At 49.8% G+C, this 16,475-nt stretch overlaps 2 protein-coding genes across 5 annotated transcripts in view; one reads left to right on the forward strand and one right to left on the reverse strand.

Annotated features, from left to right (window-relative positions):
- Positions 1 to 144, reverse strand: part of IFT172 (intraflagellar transport 172) — a 122,517-nt gene extending 122,373 nt beyond the window's left edge. The window contains exon 1 of the mRNA XM_067550549.1: positions 25 to 144. Coding sequence (XP_067406650.1) covers positions 25 to 63 — 39 coding nt within the window. The 5' untranslated portion in view covers positions 64 to 144. The remainder of the gene's footprint in view (positions 1 to 24) is intronic.
- Positions 145 to 556: 412 nt separating this feature from the next.
- LOC137154743 (low density lipoprotein receptor adapter protein 1-like) overlaps positions 557 to 16,475 on the forward strand; it is a 30,111-nt gene continuing 14,192 nt past the window's right edge. For all 4 annotated transcript variants that reach the window (XM_067550544.1, XM_067550541.1, XM_067550545.1 and 1 more), the window contains exons 1-4: positions 557 to 737; positions 9,266 to 9,408; positions 10,153 to 10,265; positions 13,709 to 13,823. In XM_067550544.1, coding sequence (XP_067406645.1) covers positions 662 to 737; positions 9,266 to 9,408; positions 10,153 to 10,265; positions 13,709 to 13,823 — 447 coding nt within the window. In that variant the 5' untranslated portion in view covers positions 557 to 661. The remainder of the gene's footprint in view (positions 738 to 9,265; positions 9,409 to 10,152; positions 10,266 to 13,708; positions 13,824 to 16,475) is intronic.

Here is a 16,475-nt window from a genome sequence, read left to right on the forward strand (position 1 = left end):
ACCCGCCGGGGGGAGGGGGCTGACCTGGGGGGTGAGCAGCGTCCGCACGTGCCGCAGCTGCATCCCGAGGCCGCCCGCGCCTGGCCCAGTCCCGCTCCAGCTCCGCGTCTCCCTCAGCGCGTTGCCGCGGTAACAACAGCCTGGGGAACGCCACGGCAACTGACGACGGCACGCACGGGCGCCGCCGCACACCCAGACACAAACAGCCTACGTCAGAGGGAGGGAGGGACCGAACCGCACTGCGCATGCGCCAAGCCGGGCGGTGCCTCAGGCGCTCCGAAGGCTCAGGTGTATACACTCCGCCCTCCCGAGCAACGACTGTCCACAAGCCCCGCCCATTCCATAGAGCCCCCGCCTCCACAAAAAGCGTGCCCCGCCCACTTCCACAAGCACCGCCCACTCAGCTCGCCAGTCAGCCCGCTTTCCCCACACAGCGGAGCGGGAGCCAATCGCGTGCTCCGGCCCTGCCCACAGAGCCAATCGCGTGCTCGGTCGATTGCCCCGCCCCCCTCGCCTCGCCTCGCCTCGCCTCAGCGTGTCCCGCGGGTGCCGCTGCTGGGGGCTTGGGGCGGGGTCGCGCGCTGGCCTGCCCCCCCTGCCCCGCCTCGTTCTGTAGGCGCCGGTGCGGACCGACAGACGGACTGCTGACTGAGCCGCGGGGATGGAGGCGCTGCGGGCAGCGGGACGGGCCGTGCTGCGCAGCCCCCGCCACGGCCTGGGGCTCTGCTGGCACCGTAGTGAGTGTGGGGCGAGGGGGCAGTGAGAGCGTTGGGGGGGGCTGTGGGGGATTGAGTGGAATGGAATGGGGTGGGGAGGGGAGCTGTGGGGGCACCAAGGGCGATGGGCGGGGAGCTGGGGGGGGTGGAGGGTGTGAGTGGGGTGGGGCTCTGAGAGTGGGGGACTGGATCTGGTCTGGGTTGAGTCTGGCTGCTGGGGCTCCTTTTCTGTCGGCCCAGGTGGAGTGGGGGAGAGTGGAGGGGGATGGAAGCAGTGGGTAGCATCAAGGGGGCTGGGGCACGGGTGAGGGCCCTTTTTCCTCCTCCAGCCCAGGTGGGGGGCAGTGAGTGCCAGGGGTCCCAGGAGCAGGGCTGGCCGTGGCAGTGCTGGGGGAACGACTGTTTGTGGCCCCTGCCCCTGTCTTTCAGGGTCCAGGCTCTGAGCAGGGTTATGACTGCAGAGACACCATAAATTTGAGCCCCAATCTCGTGTGCTGATAGTGTCCATAGCACTGCCCCTTGGGTCCTGGAATGTCACTGTGGACCCCTGCTTCTTGGTCTCACACTCAGACCATGGGGCAGCAAGTAAAAGGGGGGCATCTCTCCAAACACAGTTGAACTGCCCCAAGCGCTGCTGTCCTGTCACTCAAGCAAAGACCCCAGTGACCTGGTGCTACAGGGGCCTAGTATCAATGGCCCAGCCCCTCTGGAAATTGGGTCATGTTCCTACAGCAATCCAGATCTCAAAGGTTCCCAGGTACCTCTAATGAGCGGGGACATGGCAGTATCTCAGGTCCCAGACTCTGAGGATTAATCTCTTGTCTCTGTCCAAGGTGGTTTTGTACTAATGGGTGTTGATATATGGCCAGTACTGTTGTGTTAGTGCCTTAAGACCCCATTTGGGATGGGGCTCCATTGTGTTGAGTGGTGTTGGACAAATACTGTCCCTGTCTCATGGAGCTTACAGTCTTAAGATGCAAAGCATACCCATGTGGATCCAGTTGCAGCATAGAAAGTGTGTGGGGGAGAGACATGGCTGGAGAGATACAATTCCCACACAGTTGAGCTGGGGCTGCTAGAGCACAGGGCCCAACTGTGCAAACCAACAGAAAAATATTGCAGGCATTCAGCACCTCACCTACACTGCACTACTCAGCATCCCCTGTGTCTCTCCATCCTCCTGAATGCTCAGTGTGCAACCTTCAGTCACATTTATGGTGATACGTGTGTGGTGGTGGTTAAGGCAGAGCTGGTGTGCCCTGTTGTCTATGGTTCTTCCTGTGGTTTCATACTGATTTGCAAGTGAGGACTGGCATCAGGTTCCAGTGCTCAGTGTGGGAGATGTTCAGGGGAAGCCCCGCAAACAGGGCAGTGCTGCTGCTGCTGCTGGAGTGTATTCTGGATTTGTAACTCAGTAGAAATGAGGAATCAAAATTTGCATTTGCAGGCTAAGGCTGTGTGTTGCCTGGTCAGGAGGAGGAGAAGGGAGATGTTAACTGTGCAGGAGGCCTGGGATGGGGAGAGTTGAGTGAAGCAAAGGGGATGGTGGAAGGGAGGTAGTTATGAAGGAGAAGGGGTGCTGAAGAGCAGAACGGGTGTGTTGAATGATTTAGCTGCTCTTTCCTTCTCTTTAGTGGCTTCTGCTATGTCTCTTCTGGGGAAGGGGTAGATGCGGGGCTGGCCCGAGCTGTTACTCCGTGCCTCCCCACGCACAGGCTGGCATTGCTGCTCGTCCAAGCCCTGCCTCCGTCTCCCATGTGAGGCTGGTGTTTTTGCTCGGGGCGCGCCCCCCCTACCCCCCAACCATCACCACATGTTCTTCTGTTCCCAGCTGGGGGGTTGCATTGCACTTTTTTGGTAAAACTGGGCATTTGTCCCATTTGATCTTGCCAACTGCCCAGCTTTGCCAAAAAAAAAGTCAGGACGGCCAGGATAGGGCTTTATTGTCCTGGCTAATATGGGACATATATTCACCCTAAGAAAGGGGCTTTATGCTGTCTCTGGATAGTGGAATGGGCAGGCCAGGCCTGTGTTCAGGAGGAGATTCAGGCTCCGCATGATGCTGTGGTGAAAGCACCTTGTGCTCCTAACCCTGTTTTGCCTTTGGAGACTCAATTTTTTCCAGCTCCCCTGAGTGCAGATGTAAGTAGAACAGTTGGTGGTAGCAGAAGCATGATGTTGCTAAGATACAGGAAGCTGTGAAAGCTCAGCAGCCTCCTGTCTCTTGAGAGCTGCACAGAGTGGGAAGAGTAGAGTAGCCTAGCAGGTGGGGCCCGAGCCAGCATGCGACCAGCCCCACAGTGATGGCTGGAGACCTCACACACATACAACCTGATACTCCAGCGGGGATGGGCTATACCGATCCATAGGCATGCAGATAAGAACCACACAAAGACAAAGGGGCAAAGCATCTTAATGTGGGACATAGTCACTGAGGTGGCCTGACCTGGGGCTGCCAGTCCAGCCGTGCATGGGGAGCTAGTGATCATGGGCAGCTAACAGTTTTCATCACATAATGGCAGACAGCTAAAAAGTGACAATTTTTAAATGTTTATATACAAATGCTAGAAGTCCAAATGCTGAGATGGGTGAATTTGAATGTTTGTTGCAAATGAGGATATTAATATCACAGGCATCACAGAAACTTTGTGGAATGAGGAAAATCAGTCGGACACAGTAATACCAGGGTACAAAATTTATCTTACATGAACCAAACTTAGCCATAGAATCTCTATGGATAGTAATTCGATGCTTGAATAATAAGAATATCGCAGTAGGGATATACTACTGACCATCTGACCAGGATGGTGATGGTGACTGTGAAATGCTCAGGGAGATTAGAGAGGCTATAAAAATAAAAAACTCAGTAATAATGGGGGATTTCAACTATCCCCGTATTGACTGGATACATGTCACTTCAGGGTGGGATGCAGAGAGAAAGTTTCTTGACAACTTAAATGACTGCTTCTTGGAGCACCTAGTCTTGGAATCCACAAGAGGAGAGGCAATTCTTGATTTAATCCTAAATGGAGCACAGGATCTGGTCCAAGAGGTGAATATAGCTGAACTGCTTAATAATAGTGATCCTAACTCGAAGAATAAAAAATTAACAGCAAAACTTTTTTAAAGTACATCAAAGGCAGGAAGCCTACTAAACAACGAATGGGGCTACTAGATGATCGAGGTGCTAAAGGAGCACTTCAGGAAGATATGGTTATTGCAGAGAAACTAACTGAATTCTTTGCATTGGTCTTCATGGCTGAGGATGTGAGGGAGATTCCTAAACCTGAGCCATTCTTTTTAGGTGACAAATCTGAGGAACTGTCTCTGATTGAGGTGTCATTCAAGGAGGTTTTGGGACAAATTGATACATTAAACAGGAATACGTCCTGAGGACAAGATGGTTTTCACCCAAGAGTTCTGAAGGAACTCAAATGTGAAACTGCAGGACTACTAACTGTGGTATGTAACCGTCATTTAAATCAGCTTCTGAACCAGGTGACTGGAGAATAGCTAATATAATGCCAATTTTAAAAAAAGGCTCCAGAGGTGATGCTGGTAATTACAGGCTGGTAACCTAACTTCAGTACTAGGCAAATTGGTTGAAACTATAGTAAACAGAATCATCAGAAACATAGATGAATACAATTTTGGGGGGAGGAGTCAACATGGCTTTTGTAAAGGGAAATCATGCCTCACCCATCTACTAGAATTCTTTGAGGGGGTCAACAAGTATGTGGACAAAGGTGATCCAGTGGATAGAGTGTACATAGATTTTCAGAAAGCGTTTGACAGAGTCCCTCACCAAAGGCTCTCAATCAAAGTAAATGGTCATGGGAAAAGAGCTAAAGTCCTCTCCTTGATCTGTAACTGGTTAAAAGATAAGAACCAAAAGGTAGGAATAAATTACAAGTTTTCACAATGGCTAGAGATAAATAGTAGGGTCCCCCAGGGATCTGTACTGGGGCCAATACTGTTCAAAATAATCATAAATGATCTGGAAAAAGAGGTAAAGAGTGTGGTGTCAAAATGTGCACATGATAAAACACTACTAAGTCCAAAACAAACTCACGTCTGTCCAAAGCAATCTCACAAAACTGGGCAACAAAATGGCAGATGAAAGTCAATGTTGGTAAATGCAAAGTAAAGCACGTTGGAAAGCATAATCCCAACTATACATATAAAATGATGGGGTCTAAATTAGCAGTTACCACTCAGGAAAGAAACCTTGGGGTCGTTGTTCATAATTCTCTAAAAACATCCACACATTGTGCAGTGGCAGTCAAAAAAGGTAACAGAATGTTGGGAATCATTAGGAAAGAGATGGCTAATAAGACCAAAAATATCATATTGCCTCTTTATAAGTCCATGGTTCACCCACATCTTGAATACTGTGTGCAGATCTGGTCACCCCATCTCAAAAAAAAAATATTGGAAAAGGTACAGAAAAGGGCAACTAAAATGATTAGGGGTCTGGAAATGCTTCCATATGAGGAGAGATTAATAAGATTGGAGCTTTTCATTTTGGAAAAGAGATGATTGGGGGGATATGATAGAGGACTATAAAATCATGACTGGTGTGGGGAAAGTAAATAAGGAAGTGTTATTTACTCCTTATAACACAAGAACTAGGGGTCACCAAATGAAATTAATAGGCAGCAGGTTTCATATGAACAAAAGGAAATATTTCATCACACAACACACAGTCAACCTGTGGAATTCTTTGCCAGAGGATGTTGTGAAAACCTAGAGTTCAAAACCGAGTTCAAAAAAGACCTAGATAAGTTCATGAAGGATAGGTCCATCAATGGCTATTAGCCAAGATAGGCAAGGATTGCTTTTTGCCGGAGGCTGGGAATGGCAGACGGCATGGATCACTTGATGATTACCTGTTCTATTCATTTTCTCTGAAGCACCCAGCATTGGCCACTGTTGGAAGACAGGGTCCTGGGCTAGATGGGCCATTGGTGTGACCCAGTATGGCCATTCTTATGGGGGGGGAGGGAGGCACTAGCCTGGCCCCATTGATTTAGTTTACACTTACAGTTGACTCTTTCCCTTTCTAACTAGCAGTTTCTTGCCCTACTTTTTGAATCAAGGTCACTTGCTTTAGCTAGTGAAAGAAGCTGCACGAGGCAGTGACTGAGTGAGAGGGTTTCACCAGGAAGGCTTATGCTGTTCAGGTGGTGCTGTGCTTTTTGCTAGGATGCTCTCCCTCTGATTCATGGCTTCCATGCACTTGTTAATGTGCCTTCTGCCTGTTGTACCAGCTGTGAGGCAGGGACCTGGATCCTTGGGCTATGGGCCATGTGGGCTCTCTACAGACCATATGTCCAAACAATGCCATATAAAACTATTACCCTGGACTCCAGTTGAAACATTTCCACTCACATCCCCCTCTTCCCATGCTCAAACCTTTGCACATGGCACTTTTTCCACTGAAATGTTGCATGTTGGTTGGGGCTTTGCCCAGAGGGGAATGGCCCTGGAAAGTTTTAGCAAAATCTTCTTGGGGGAGTGAAAAGTGCATGGAAGGCAAAAAGTAGGGCAAGAACCAAAAATTTGCTCCTATTGCTTTAATCACACTTGACCATGGCATGCTGCCTAGTGGCTAATTCCTTACATTAGATGTACAACTTGGAGGCTAAACTATGTGGCCCTGTCTCACCCATCTCCAGTTGTGTTCCATATTCACCATCACGTCATGTTCCTATTTAGATAGTGCCTACACCAGTGTTTACAATCTTATGTTTATACAGTGCTTAGCACAATGGCACATCAATTCTGGTTGGGGCTGCTGAGTGTTACTGTAATACAGAAAATGATTTACAAGGTGATGGCAGAAAAACTGATTTTGAACAAGAGTGATGAAAGCAATATCAGCACATTTTTGTTTTAGATCTTCATAAACTTTCTTATAGTCCATGTGGGTTAATTGCATAATACACTCAACAGCAAACTGTTTTGGAGCTTATTCATTCACCAGGAGAGTCTAAGTACAAGATTATTGCTAACTACAAACCAAGAGGGGCTCAACTGTATAAGTGATAGCAGCATAGGTCTCTTAGTGCTGGTGGAATATTCTGCCTGGCATGAGAGCTGCTGCATCCTGCGCTAGCTGGAATTTCCCAATGCTGCCCCATGTAGAGTGCATTGCAGTGATCCAGGCTCAAGTTTGCATTGGCCTAGATAACTGGGCAAATTTCTGTCCTCAGAAGGAACAGTAATCACCTCTAGCTAAGCACAGTTAGAAAAAATGCTGTTGGCCAAGGCTTCTTCCTGGACTCCAGAAGCAGATGGGGTGCCAACAAGTCCCAGAGGTAGGTGCCTGTGCAATGAATGGCAGGGAGCGCAAGGGGGCCAAAAGAGCCATTTCTGCCACTTGCTTCCTTCCTCTCTCGCCCACCTCTGCAGCCTGCATGTGATGCCTCAGTGCTATCTGGGCTGAATTTCAGCTAGCTCCTGGTCTGCGAGGCCTGGGTAAGTTATTTAACGAGTTTAGGCAAGAGCTCTCTCTAGCTGGGTCTCATCAGCATCCTGAAGGCACTGCAGCTTGTGTCCCCTTACTAATGGCTCAAGAGACACCTTGACAAGAGGGCTGACAGAGTAGAGGCACACTGGAGCTCAATTGCTAGCGCTCAGAAAGAGAGGAGAGAACCCTTCCAGGCCTGCAAGGATCTGTTTGGGTCCTGTCCCTAGTGACTGCAGTAGGAGCAGGGTTGGGCTCTTGTTCTTAATCTGCTTATAAGTATCTTGAATGTGGGCTTTCACACTGCCTTTGTGGGAAATGCCTGTGTCCAAACCATCTCCAGCACTGAGCAGAACCTCTGACGCATGGACTGGTGCCTTCCTGAGGGTTACCCCCAAGGAAGGGGTGAAACATGGTTCTGAAAAGAAGTTCATTTGCAAGGAGCAGGAGACATCCTGTCCTGTGCTGAGGAAATCCATGCCAGTCTGATGCTCACAATATTGTTAAGGGCCCAAGTTTCCCCCAGGTTGGCTCATCAATAAGAAGCCACACTGGGCCAGACTGATGGTCCATCTAGGTCTGTATCCTATCTTCCCACAGTGGCCAGTGCCAGATACTTCAGAGGGTGTGACAAGAATACGGCAATTATTGAGTGATCCATCCCCTGTGATCCATTCCCATTACCCTTAAAAGGGTATGGCCCAGGCCTCCTGTGTCTTGCCATTTCTGGAGTTCCCCTCCATGTAACTAATCTGGTTGGTGCTATTTAAAATCCATGGAAGACATTTGCTAACAGCAGGTTCAGAGTCTCGACTCACCCTGTTAAGCTATCCGTCTATTTCTATAACTGGCTAACGGACAGCATATTAACATTCAGCATATTAGAAGTTTACTTCCATACATCAAATGTGATGGTGCTTTGATCAGTAAATAGGTCTGTCATCTTTAAAGATGGAGAATGTCCATCTTATCAAAGATTACTTAGATCCTGTGGGAGCCAAGCTGAAGTCAGTGTGGCACAAATGGAGATTCAGATGTATTCATACCCTATTTTCCTAGCCACATGTCCCACATACTATAGCTGCAGCATGTGTAATTACGTAACCCGTTCCCCCGAGCTTCTTGCCATCAGAATGCAAAGAATGCTTAGTTCTTTATCAAAGAAACTGGCTGGATGGGCTTGGAGAAGCCAGGGGCTGCCATTGGGAACCTTCCTCATTATAAACAAACATTCTATGTCTACAGGAAAAATGGCTGCAGCTCGAAAGGGAGCAGGATGTAGGCTTCAGCAAAGACTTATGCCCCTATGTCCCATCTCTCCCCCCAAGCAGCATGCTAGGTCTGGATGCCCCTCTCCCTCTCCTCAGGGTCCCTCCAAAAACCACCTGTCTTCGAGATACCCGAGTTCCCACCTTCGAGAAGTGCTAACCAAATCTTTCCTTGAGCCATGGTGCTTCATAGCCTTCATGGTGCAGGCATGTCCCAGCACACTGCTGCTCGCTGACTGCTTAGCTTGTGAGCTCTTGGGGTAATAGGACCGTACCCCAGCAGACTTGTGTCTTGGAGATGGCAATAACAGGGGCTCTTGTTTTGACTGTTGGAAGATTGTGTACTGAGCAAGTGCAGTATAGAGAACGAGCGAAGGGCCAATCCTGCAAGATACAGCACACCCACTGCTCCCAGCAAAGTCAATGGGAGCTGGTAACACCTAGTACCCTTTGGCTAATGTACAGCATGTCACAGGATAAGGTTCTGCAAGCACCAGGTGGGTCAAGGAGCTTACCAGAAAGCAAATGCTCCCAGAACAAGGATCTTAGAGCATCATGGGATTGACTTCTTTCCCATTTTAAAACAAAAAGCTGAAAAACTAAATGCACCGTCTGGTACAGGTAGCAGGACTGAGAGGGGGATATGCAGAAAAGAAAGTGATCACAGCCCCATTAACTCTGTTGCAGGCCACCTGTTGCAAATAACAAATTGCTGGAGAAAATCAAGCTAGGAACAGTACATCAGGTACCAGCATGGCGGTTGTTTGTGCATGTAATCATTCACACTAACCACACTGCCTGTGCTTCTGCAGAGCTCCCAGAGAACTGGGCTGACATGCAGGAGCCCCTGCTGGAGGGGATGGCATTCACACTCAAGTACCTGGGCATGACGCTGGTGGAGAAACCCAAAGGAGAAGACATGGCGGCCACTGCCATCCGCCGGATCATCGCTATGGTAAGAGATTCCCCCTCTTCCCCCCATGCTGGGCTTCAGTGTCTGCCTGCCTGGTGAGGGGGGTTGAAGAAAGTAAGTATTTAAGGACTCAGCCCTGCAGAAGTAGGGGACTGGGCTTAGTGATTGTTTCCCAGGCCCTGCAACCCCCAGTCAGAGAAGGTGCAGGCCCTATGCTCCTCTCAGCTTCTCACCTTCTATTTCCAACATGCTCATGGTCCCACAGCCCATGTCCTGCCCTCTCAGCCAAGCCTCCAGAGCACCAAGTGGCAGCTGGCCCCTATCCAGGCAGAGGAGGGGGCCAAGCAGGGCCTTGCTTTCTGGGGAGGGAGACACTCAATTCCACTTGAATGCAGGGGTAGGAGAGATCCTCTTCCCCCACCTCTTCTGCCTCCCTTCCCCCTCACCCCCGGCTCTAGTCCCTTCTTTGATTATCTCAAAGCACTTTCCAGATGGAAAGCTCGGTTAGTAACTTAAACTCTGTTGTACAGGTGGGGAGCTTGAGGTGCAGGGGGGGGAAGGGATCTACCCAGGTTCATGCTTCTCCTGTGCTGCATGACCAGAACCCCAGAGTCCTGAACCCCAGGCCCAGCCATCCATACTTCCAATGGTACGGATGTTTGCTAGCTGAAATCCCAGTGCCTGGGCTGCTGATTTCAATGAAGAGTGACAGGAGCCAGAATCACTCACTGGGTTTTGGACATTGGCTAATGTGCCCCCGTGCATTTTCCCTCTTCTCTTCCTGAGGCTCGTGTGGGTGCCAAGAAATTCCAGAAGGTGATTCTGACTGTCTCTCCAAAGGGCATTTCACTGCAGGATGCTGAGACCAAGGAGATGATAGAGTGTGTCTCCATTTACAGGTGTGTGGAAGGGGTAGTGGAACAGAAAAGTGAAAGGCACTAGCCTACTAGGAATAGGGGGTGGAGGGAGGATCTAGGGGTTTTGGCAGCCAGGAGATGGTTCCCTGTGCCCTTTGTCAGTAGGAGTGTCTTCCCTTCACCTTCCTAGTCAGCCAGTGGCCCTCCAGCTCTGTCCCTCCAGTGACCCTAGTCCCAGCCTCAAGCTCAGCTGACTTTGCACTAGGCTGTTGTGAGGGACTTTACAGAACTGTGCACAACCTGGCAGGCTGCAGTGGGACAGGTGGGGGTGGACAGCCCTGTGCACTATGTATTGGTTGAGCTGTGGGGAGAAAAATGTCTGGCCCCACGTGCTGTGGTGGAGAGCGGGGCTGGGGAGAATGCAGGCCCATGCACTGCAGTGAGAGTGGGCAGGGGCAGGCTGTGCAAAGTCCTAGGGGTCAGCAGCGTGAACCCTCATGTGTCTATTGAGTGACAGTTCACTTACCATGCTGCTTCCTTCCCTCAGCCGCACACACTTCCTTTTTATGGTCACCTGCTTCCCAGCACCCTAAACACTAGCCCTCAGTGACATTAGCCTCACGCCCTTCTCACACTACAGACACATCATGTTGAGCAGACCACATGCAGCACAGGTTCTGTGAGACGGTCGTATGGGGCTCAGTGCAGAGGCAGCTGGGCCCTGTGTCTGTCTCACACTGCTCCCCACTATTGAAGTATCTGAGCATGTGCCACGTTAAATCAGTAGCAATAGCACAGTCCCTGGTGGGCTCTGGAGTCTCTGGCATGTCTTCCTTTTTAGGGTCAAAACTCTGCTTAGGAGAGGTCATTTGATTTTTGGAGTTTATGTTGAGACTTTATTTCCTCTTTTTGGTTTGGTTAAGGTTGGAGGGGCAGAAGTGGGGGTGTCAGTATTTTGGGGAGCCCAGAGGTATCTCTGTGTTGGGAGGCATGGGGAGTGGAGATGGATCTGCGTGTTTGGAGGCAGGAGTGGCAGGGGTTGGTAGGATGTCTGTCATAGGGGTTGTCTGTGTTGGGGATGTAGTGGAAGGGGCGGGTCTCTGTGTCATAGGTTTGGGGGGGTGTCTGTATCTGTGTGTCAGGGATGGTGGGCAGGAGAAGGGTGTCTATCTGTTGAGGGGGCAGAAGTGGGGGATGCTGTGTGTGCCTTTCTTAGGGTGGAAAGGCTTCCTCCAAGACGAAGAGTCTGGATGCCCCTGCTCTTCCCTGGAGTTTTGTTACATAGTGGAGTCTTCCTCGTTGTGCTTTGTCCACAGATCCCACATGCTTTGTCCTGTGTTCTGTGATCTGCGCCATCTCATGGGAGCGACGCTGTCACAGGGGTTCACAGATTAAATTCAGTCTTCGTAGCTGGGGCTTGATTCAATAATTGCTTTGAAGATTAGGACGAAGGCCTTAAACTGATATCAGCAGCTGACTTCCAATAGGAGTAGTGAAGGCAAATAACTTGACTAGTTTTAAGACAGAGTTTGATAAATTTATGAATGGGCTTCTGTCACAGAGTTGTCTGTGATAGTAGGGGACTTGGTGACCCTGGAGATCCCTTCCAGTCCTTTGTCATTTGTTCCTATCGGAGATGGTGTGGGAGTTTGAGTGTAGGCCAGATGTGCTCACAGGGTATGTCTACACAACCCGCAGCAGCAAGTCTCCCAGCCTGAGTCAATGCACTTGGCCTAGCAAGGCTCATGCTAGCTCTCTAAAAGTAGCCGTAAGTGCAGCACTTGGAAGTTGCGGCTCAGGCTGGAGCTCAGGCTCTAAGGAAGCCACCTCCCTCCTTAGGCTTCAGAGCCTGAGCTCCAGCTTCAAAGCACTGTCTGCTCAGCTCTTCTGAGAGCACCAGCATGAGCCCTTCTAGCTCAAGTCTCAGCCCAGGCTGGGAGGCTCGCTGCCATGGACTGTGTAGACATACTCGCCATGGCCTGGGCTATGGGGAAGGCAGGCAGTCAGCCGTGTACCAGCTGGAGCCTATGCATCATCTTCACATTCAGCTTTAGACAGAGTGAATTACAGTGACCCAGCCTGGCAGCGACCAGTGTGTGGGTCACTGTGGCCAGGTCCTCTTCTGGTAGGAAGGATGAGGTTCCCTAGCAAGCTGGAGGTGAAAGGAGGCTACCTTGTCATCCAGCTTAGTGAGGAGTCCAGCAGGACCCTGAACACAGCTCAGAATAGGGACTGTGGAGACAACATCTTGGCCAGCTCTTCCAAGCTTTCCCCATTCCAACCAGCATCGCTTTGGTCTTGCCTGGGTTCAGCTTGATCCAGCTGCTCTTCATCTATCTTTAGCTAATATCCTGGACTTGACAAAATCTGGATTCAAGCCAAGACACAGGATGGAAACTGATTTAGTGTCGCTGATGGATGATCCATTGCTTTAATGGATGGAGGCCTGATTCTGTGCAAGACAAAGGTGATGCTGGTGTCGGAGGATAGCAGTGTAAGGAGTTCACAGCCCTGATGCAGTTTTCTCTAGTGGCAGTCTCACAGCCACAATTGGTCAGTTGAATCCGTAGTTTAGAAGACTCCTGGATTCTTTGCTGATGCTGAGCTCTCGCTCCGCAGCAGCTGTGAGTAACGCTATCCACCATCTCCAATTGGCTAGGAGACCTTGCCCTGTCCTGGCGGATGATGACCCACCTCAGTTATACCTGCTTCATCTTCCCCATCTGCATTACAGCAATGTGATAGTCCTGGGCATGGAGCCTTCAGCACTTAGGGGACTCCAGGTAGCTCAGCCTGTTGTAGCACATCTCAGCAACACAGGCTCCTGCCAGCCTATCACACCTGTCTACCACTCCCTATGCTGACTGCCCATAGAAATGAGGTCAAGTTCAAGATCTTGGTCCTTCTCTCAAAGGTGCTCCAAGGCCTGGCCTTAAATTCATGGTGTGGAGGGCGGTGCAGCAGGAGCAGGCAGGCAGAAGGCAGTTTATACTCCTCCAGGATCTCAGTCGGCCCTTATGCCCCTTGCTGTTAGGTCAGGCTATCTGGTCATTCAGGGCAGGAAACATGATGGGACCAGCACCAAACTACAGCCCCCAACGAGTGCCTCAACCCCACTGCTCACACCCAGGGAGCCAGTTGGGCGTTGCCATGCTGGGCTGCCATGGCTAGCATGAGCTTGGTAAAAGGGAGCAGCATATCCCAAGGTGGGTCATCCCCTCCCTGCTTGCATGGGTGTTGCCTGCTGCTGTCCTTCCTGCCTTACCTGCTAGGGGCATCCCCCTGCAGTATACCAGAGCTTCCCACACTACATACACAGCCAGCTCAGTGCTGCCCCATCTCCTGTAATCCCCAGGCCCAGGCTGAACTCTGGGCCTCTGGCACCTGGCTGCAAGCACAGTGCTGCCAGACCTGCCCAGTCACTTGTCGCTAGCACCATCCTCCTGAATGACTGTCCCTTCTTGAATGGCTGCCCCTTCTTGCAGGATTTCCTACTGCACCACGGACAAGCTGCAGAACAAGGTGTTTGCCTACGTGGCCCAAAGCCAGCAGAGTGGGGCACTGGAGTGCCATGCCTTCCTCTCACCCAAGAAGAAGATCGTAAGCACCTGCCCTTAAGGAGAGGTCCAGGAGGGGTCCAGCCAGTCTCCTCTGCCCAAGGGTGGAAAGGTCCCTGCTTTCCCAGCACCTCCAGGCTCCAACCATTTGCCCATGCCATGTTTCAAGGGGTGCCATCCCTACTCTGCTGCCTCTCTCCCAGCAAAAGCAGCATTCTTCCCACCACCTGTCACGGATCCACAGGATCTATGCTATGACCCAGCTTTTAAAGAGTCTCTTGGAGGAAACCCCTTCAGTGAGGCACACCCACAAGGGATCCCACGCTTCATTCACGCTTGGCCCTGCAACCTCACCACCTCTGAAACTGAGCATCAGAGCTCCAGCACCCTTGCTTCATGCAGTGAGCTCTGCCCAGCGAGACCAACGGCAATAGAGCCCTATATGGATACAAAAATGTGGATTTGCATCCACTCCAATTAGCTTATCTCTGACTGCCATCTGCACTCTAGGTCATCCACACCTGCAGGCACCTGCAGCTCTGGGCCCCCAATAAGCTGTTTGGGGGCCAGCCCTTGCAGGCAGCTGCCCAACAGTTGATTGGTGGCTGGGCGGGGAGCCTGGCGGAACAGCTGATTGATTGGTGGAGGGCCAGCAGGGGAGGCCAGCCAAACAGCTGATGGGCAGCCAGCCCCCACCCCCTTTCAAATGTGGGGAAGCAGACTCAAAGGCTATGAGCTACAGACACCTGCTTCCCCACCTTTGAGATCCGCATCCAATCCACCTTCCTCTGGGTATTTGCTGGATGAGAATGTTCTGGTCATTGGAGTTTCCCATTGTATCCATGGAGAATCCAAAAAACGGTAGGTCAGTTTCAGCAGATTCCAGCCAGTTACTTAATGACCCATTCATTGCACCCTGGACAGTGAGGTGATTGTCACCTTCCAGGCTGCAGTACAGAACAGTGAGGCTTTGTCACCATCTGCTCCACAACCTTGCAAGCCTCAAAATGCTTTGCTCTTGTAGCTCCCATCCAGGGCTGCTCACAAACAGCATACCAGCATGTAGGTCATACTCTGAGTGTCTGTGTATAGCCACAGCCCTGGTCCAGCAGATCTGACCCCAGCAAAATGTCAGCAACACTCTGGCTTCAAACAGCCATGATTACTACTGGCAGGGTGACCCAACACACTCCCAAATCTGGATTTTCCCAAAAATGTGTGTTCTGCACTGTCCACTCTCTTCTGGACAGTTCAGATATTAAAGGTCCATTGTCCCTGTAAAGGGTCAATATTCCACAGTTTGCTGCTTTCACTGGAGTTACCAAACAGTTCAGTTTAAATGCAACACTGGATTAATTTAGATTAAAAATAAAACAAGTTTATTTATGTAGAAAGAGAGCAGTTTTAAGTGAGTACAAGTATAAAGTCTTAAAGTCAGAAATGGTTACAAGAGAAATAAAGATTTTTTCTCGTAGCTAAAACTTAAGCTAGACATAGTTCAAGGTAAAATTCTTACCACATGTTCCCAGCAACAGGGCTGACCAAATTCTCAGGTCAGGTTCTCCCAAAATCAAAGGGCTGGTTCCTTTGTTAGAACATAAGAACAGTATTTCAACAGTATGTCAACCAACAATCCATCTAGCCCAGTATCCTGTCTTCTGACAGTGGCCAATATCAGGTGCTTAAGAGGGAATGAACAAAAGGGATAATCCTCAAGTGATCCATCCCCTGTCGCCCATTCCCAGCTTCTGGCAAACCAAGGCTAGGGACACTTCAGAGCATGGTTTTGAATCCCTGCCCATCCTGGCTAATAGCCACTGATGGACCTATCCTCCATGAATTTACCTAGTTCTTTTTTTGAATCCTGTTATAGTCTTGACCTTTGCAACATCCTCTGGCAAAGAGTTCCACAGGTTGACTGCGTTGTGTGAAGAAATACTTCCTTTTCTTCATTTTAAACCTGCTGCCTATTAATTTCATTTGGTGACCCTTAGTTCTTGTATTATGAGGAGTAAATACAACTTCCTTATTTACTTTCTCCACACCAGTCATGATTTTATAGACTCTTTTATATCCCCCCTTCGTTGTATCTTTTCCAAGCTGAAAAGTCTGTCTAATTAATCTCTCCTCATACGCTTTTCCATGCTCCTAATCATTTTTGTTGTTGTTTCCTGTACCCTTTCCAATTGCAATATATCTTTTTTGAGATGGGGTGACCAGATCTGCACACAGTATTTAAAATGTGGATGTATCATGGATTTATAAAAAGGCAATTATATAGTCCCTTCCCTAAAGATTCCCAGCATTCCGTTGATATTGTTTGACTGTTGCTGCACATTGTGTGGATGTTTCCAGAGAACTATCCACAATGACTCGAAGATCTCTTCCTTGAGTTGTAACAGCTAATTTAAACCCCATCATTTTATATGCATAGTTGGAATTGTTTTCCAATGTGCATTACTTTGCATTTATGAACATTGAATTTCATCTGCCATTTTGTTACCCAGTCACCCAGTTTTGTGAGATCCCTTTGTAACTCTTCACAGTCTGCTTTGGACTAAACTATCTTGAGTAGTTTTGGATCATCTGCAAATTTTCCCACCACTGTTTACCCCTTTTTCCAGGTCATTCATGAACATGTTGAACAGTACTAGTCCCAGTACAGACCCCTGAGGGACACCTCTATTTACCTATC

The sequence above is a fragment of the Emydura macquarii genome, unplaced genomic scaffold, assembly GCF_026122565.2.
Source record: "Emydura macquarii macquarii isolate MOO-44397 ecotype Brisbane River unplaced genomic scaffold, CSIRO-AGI_Emac_v2 contig_1300, whole genome shotgun sequence".
NCBI lineage: Eukaryota > Metazoa > Chordata > Testudines > Chelidae > Emydura > Emydura macquarii.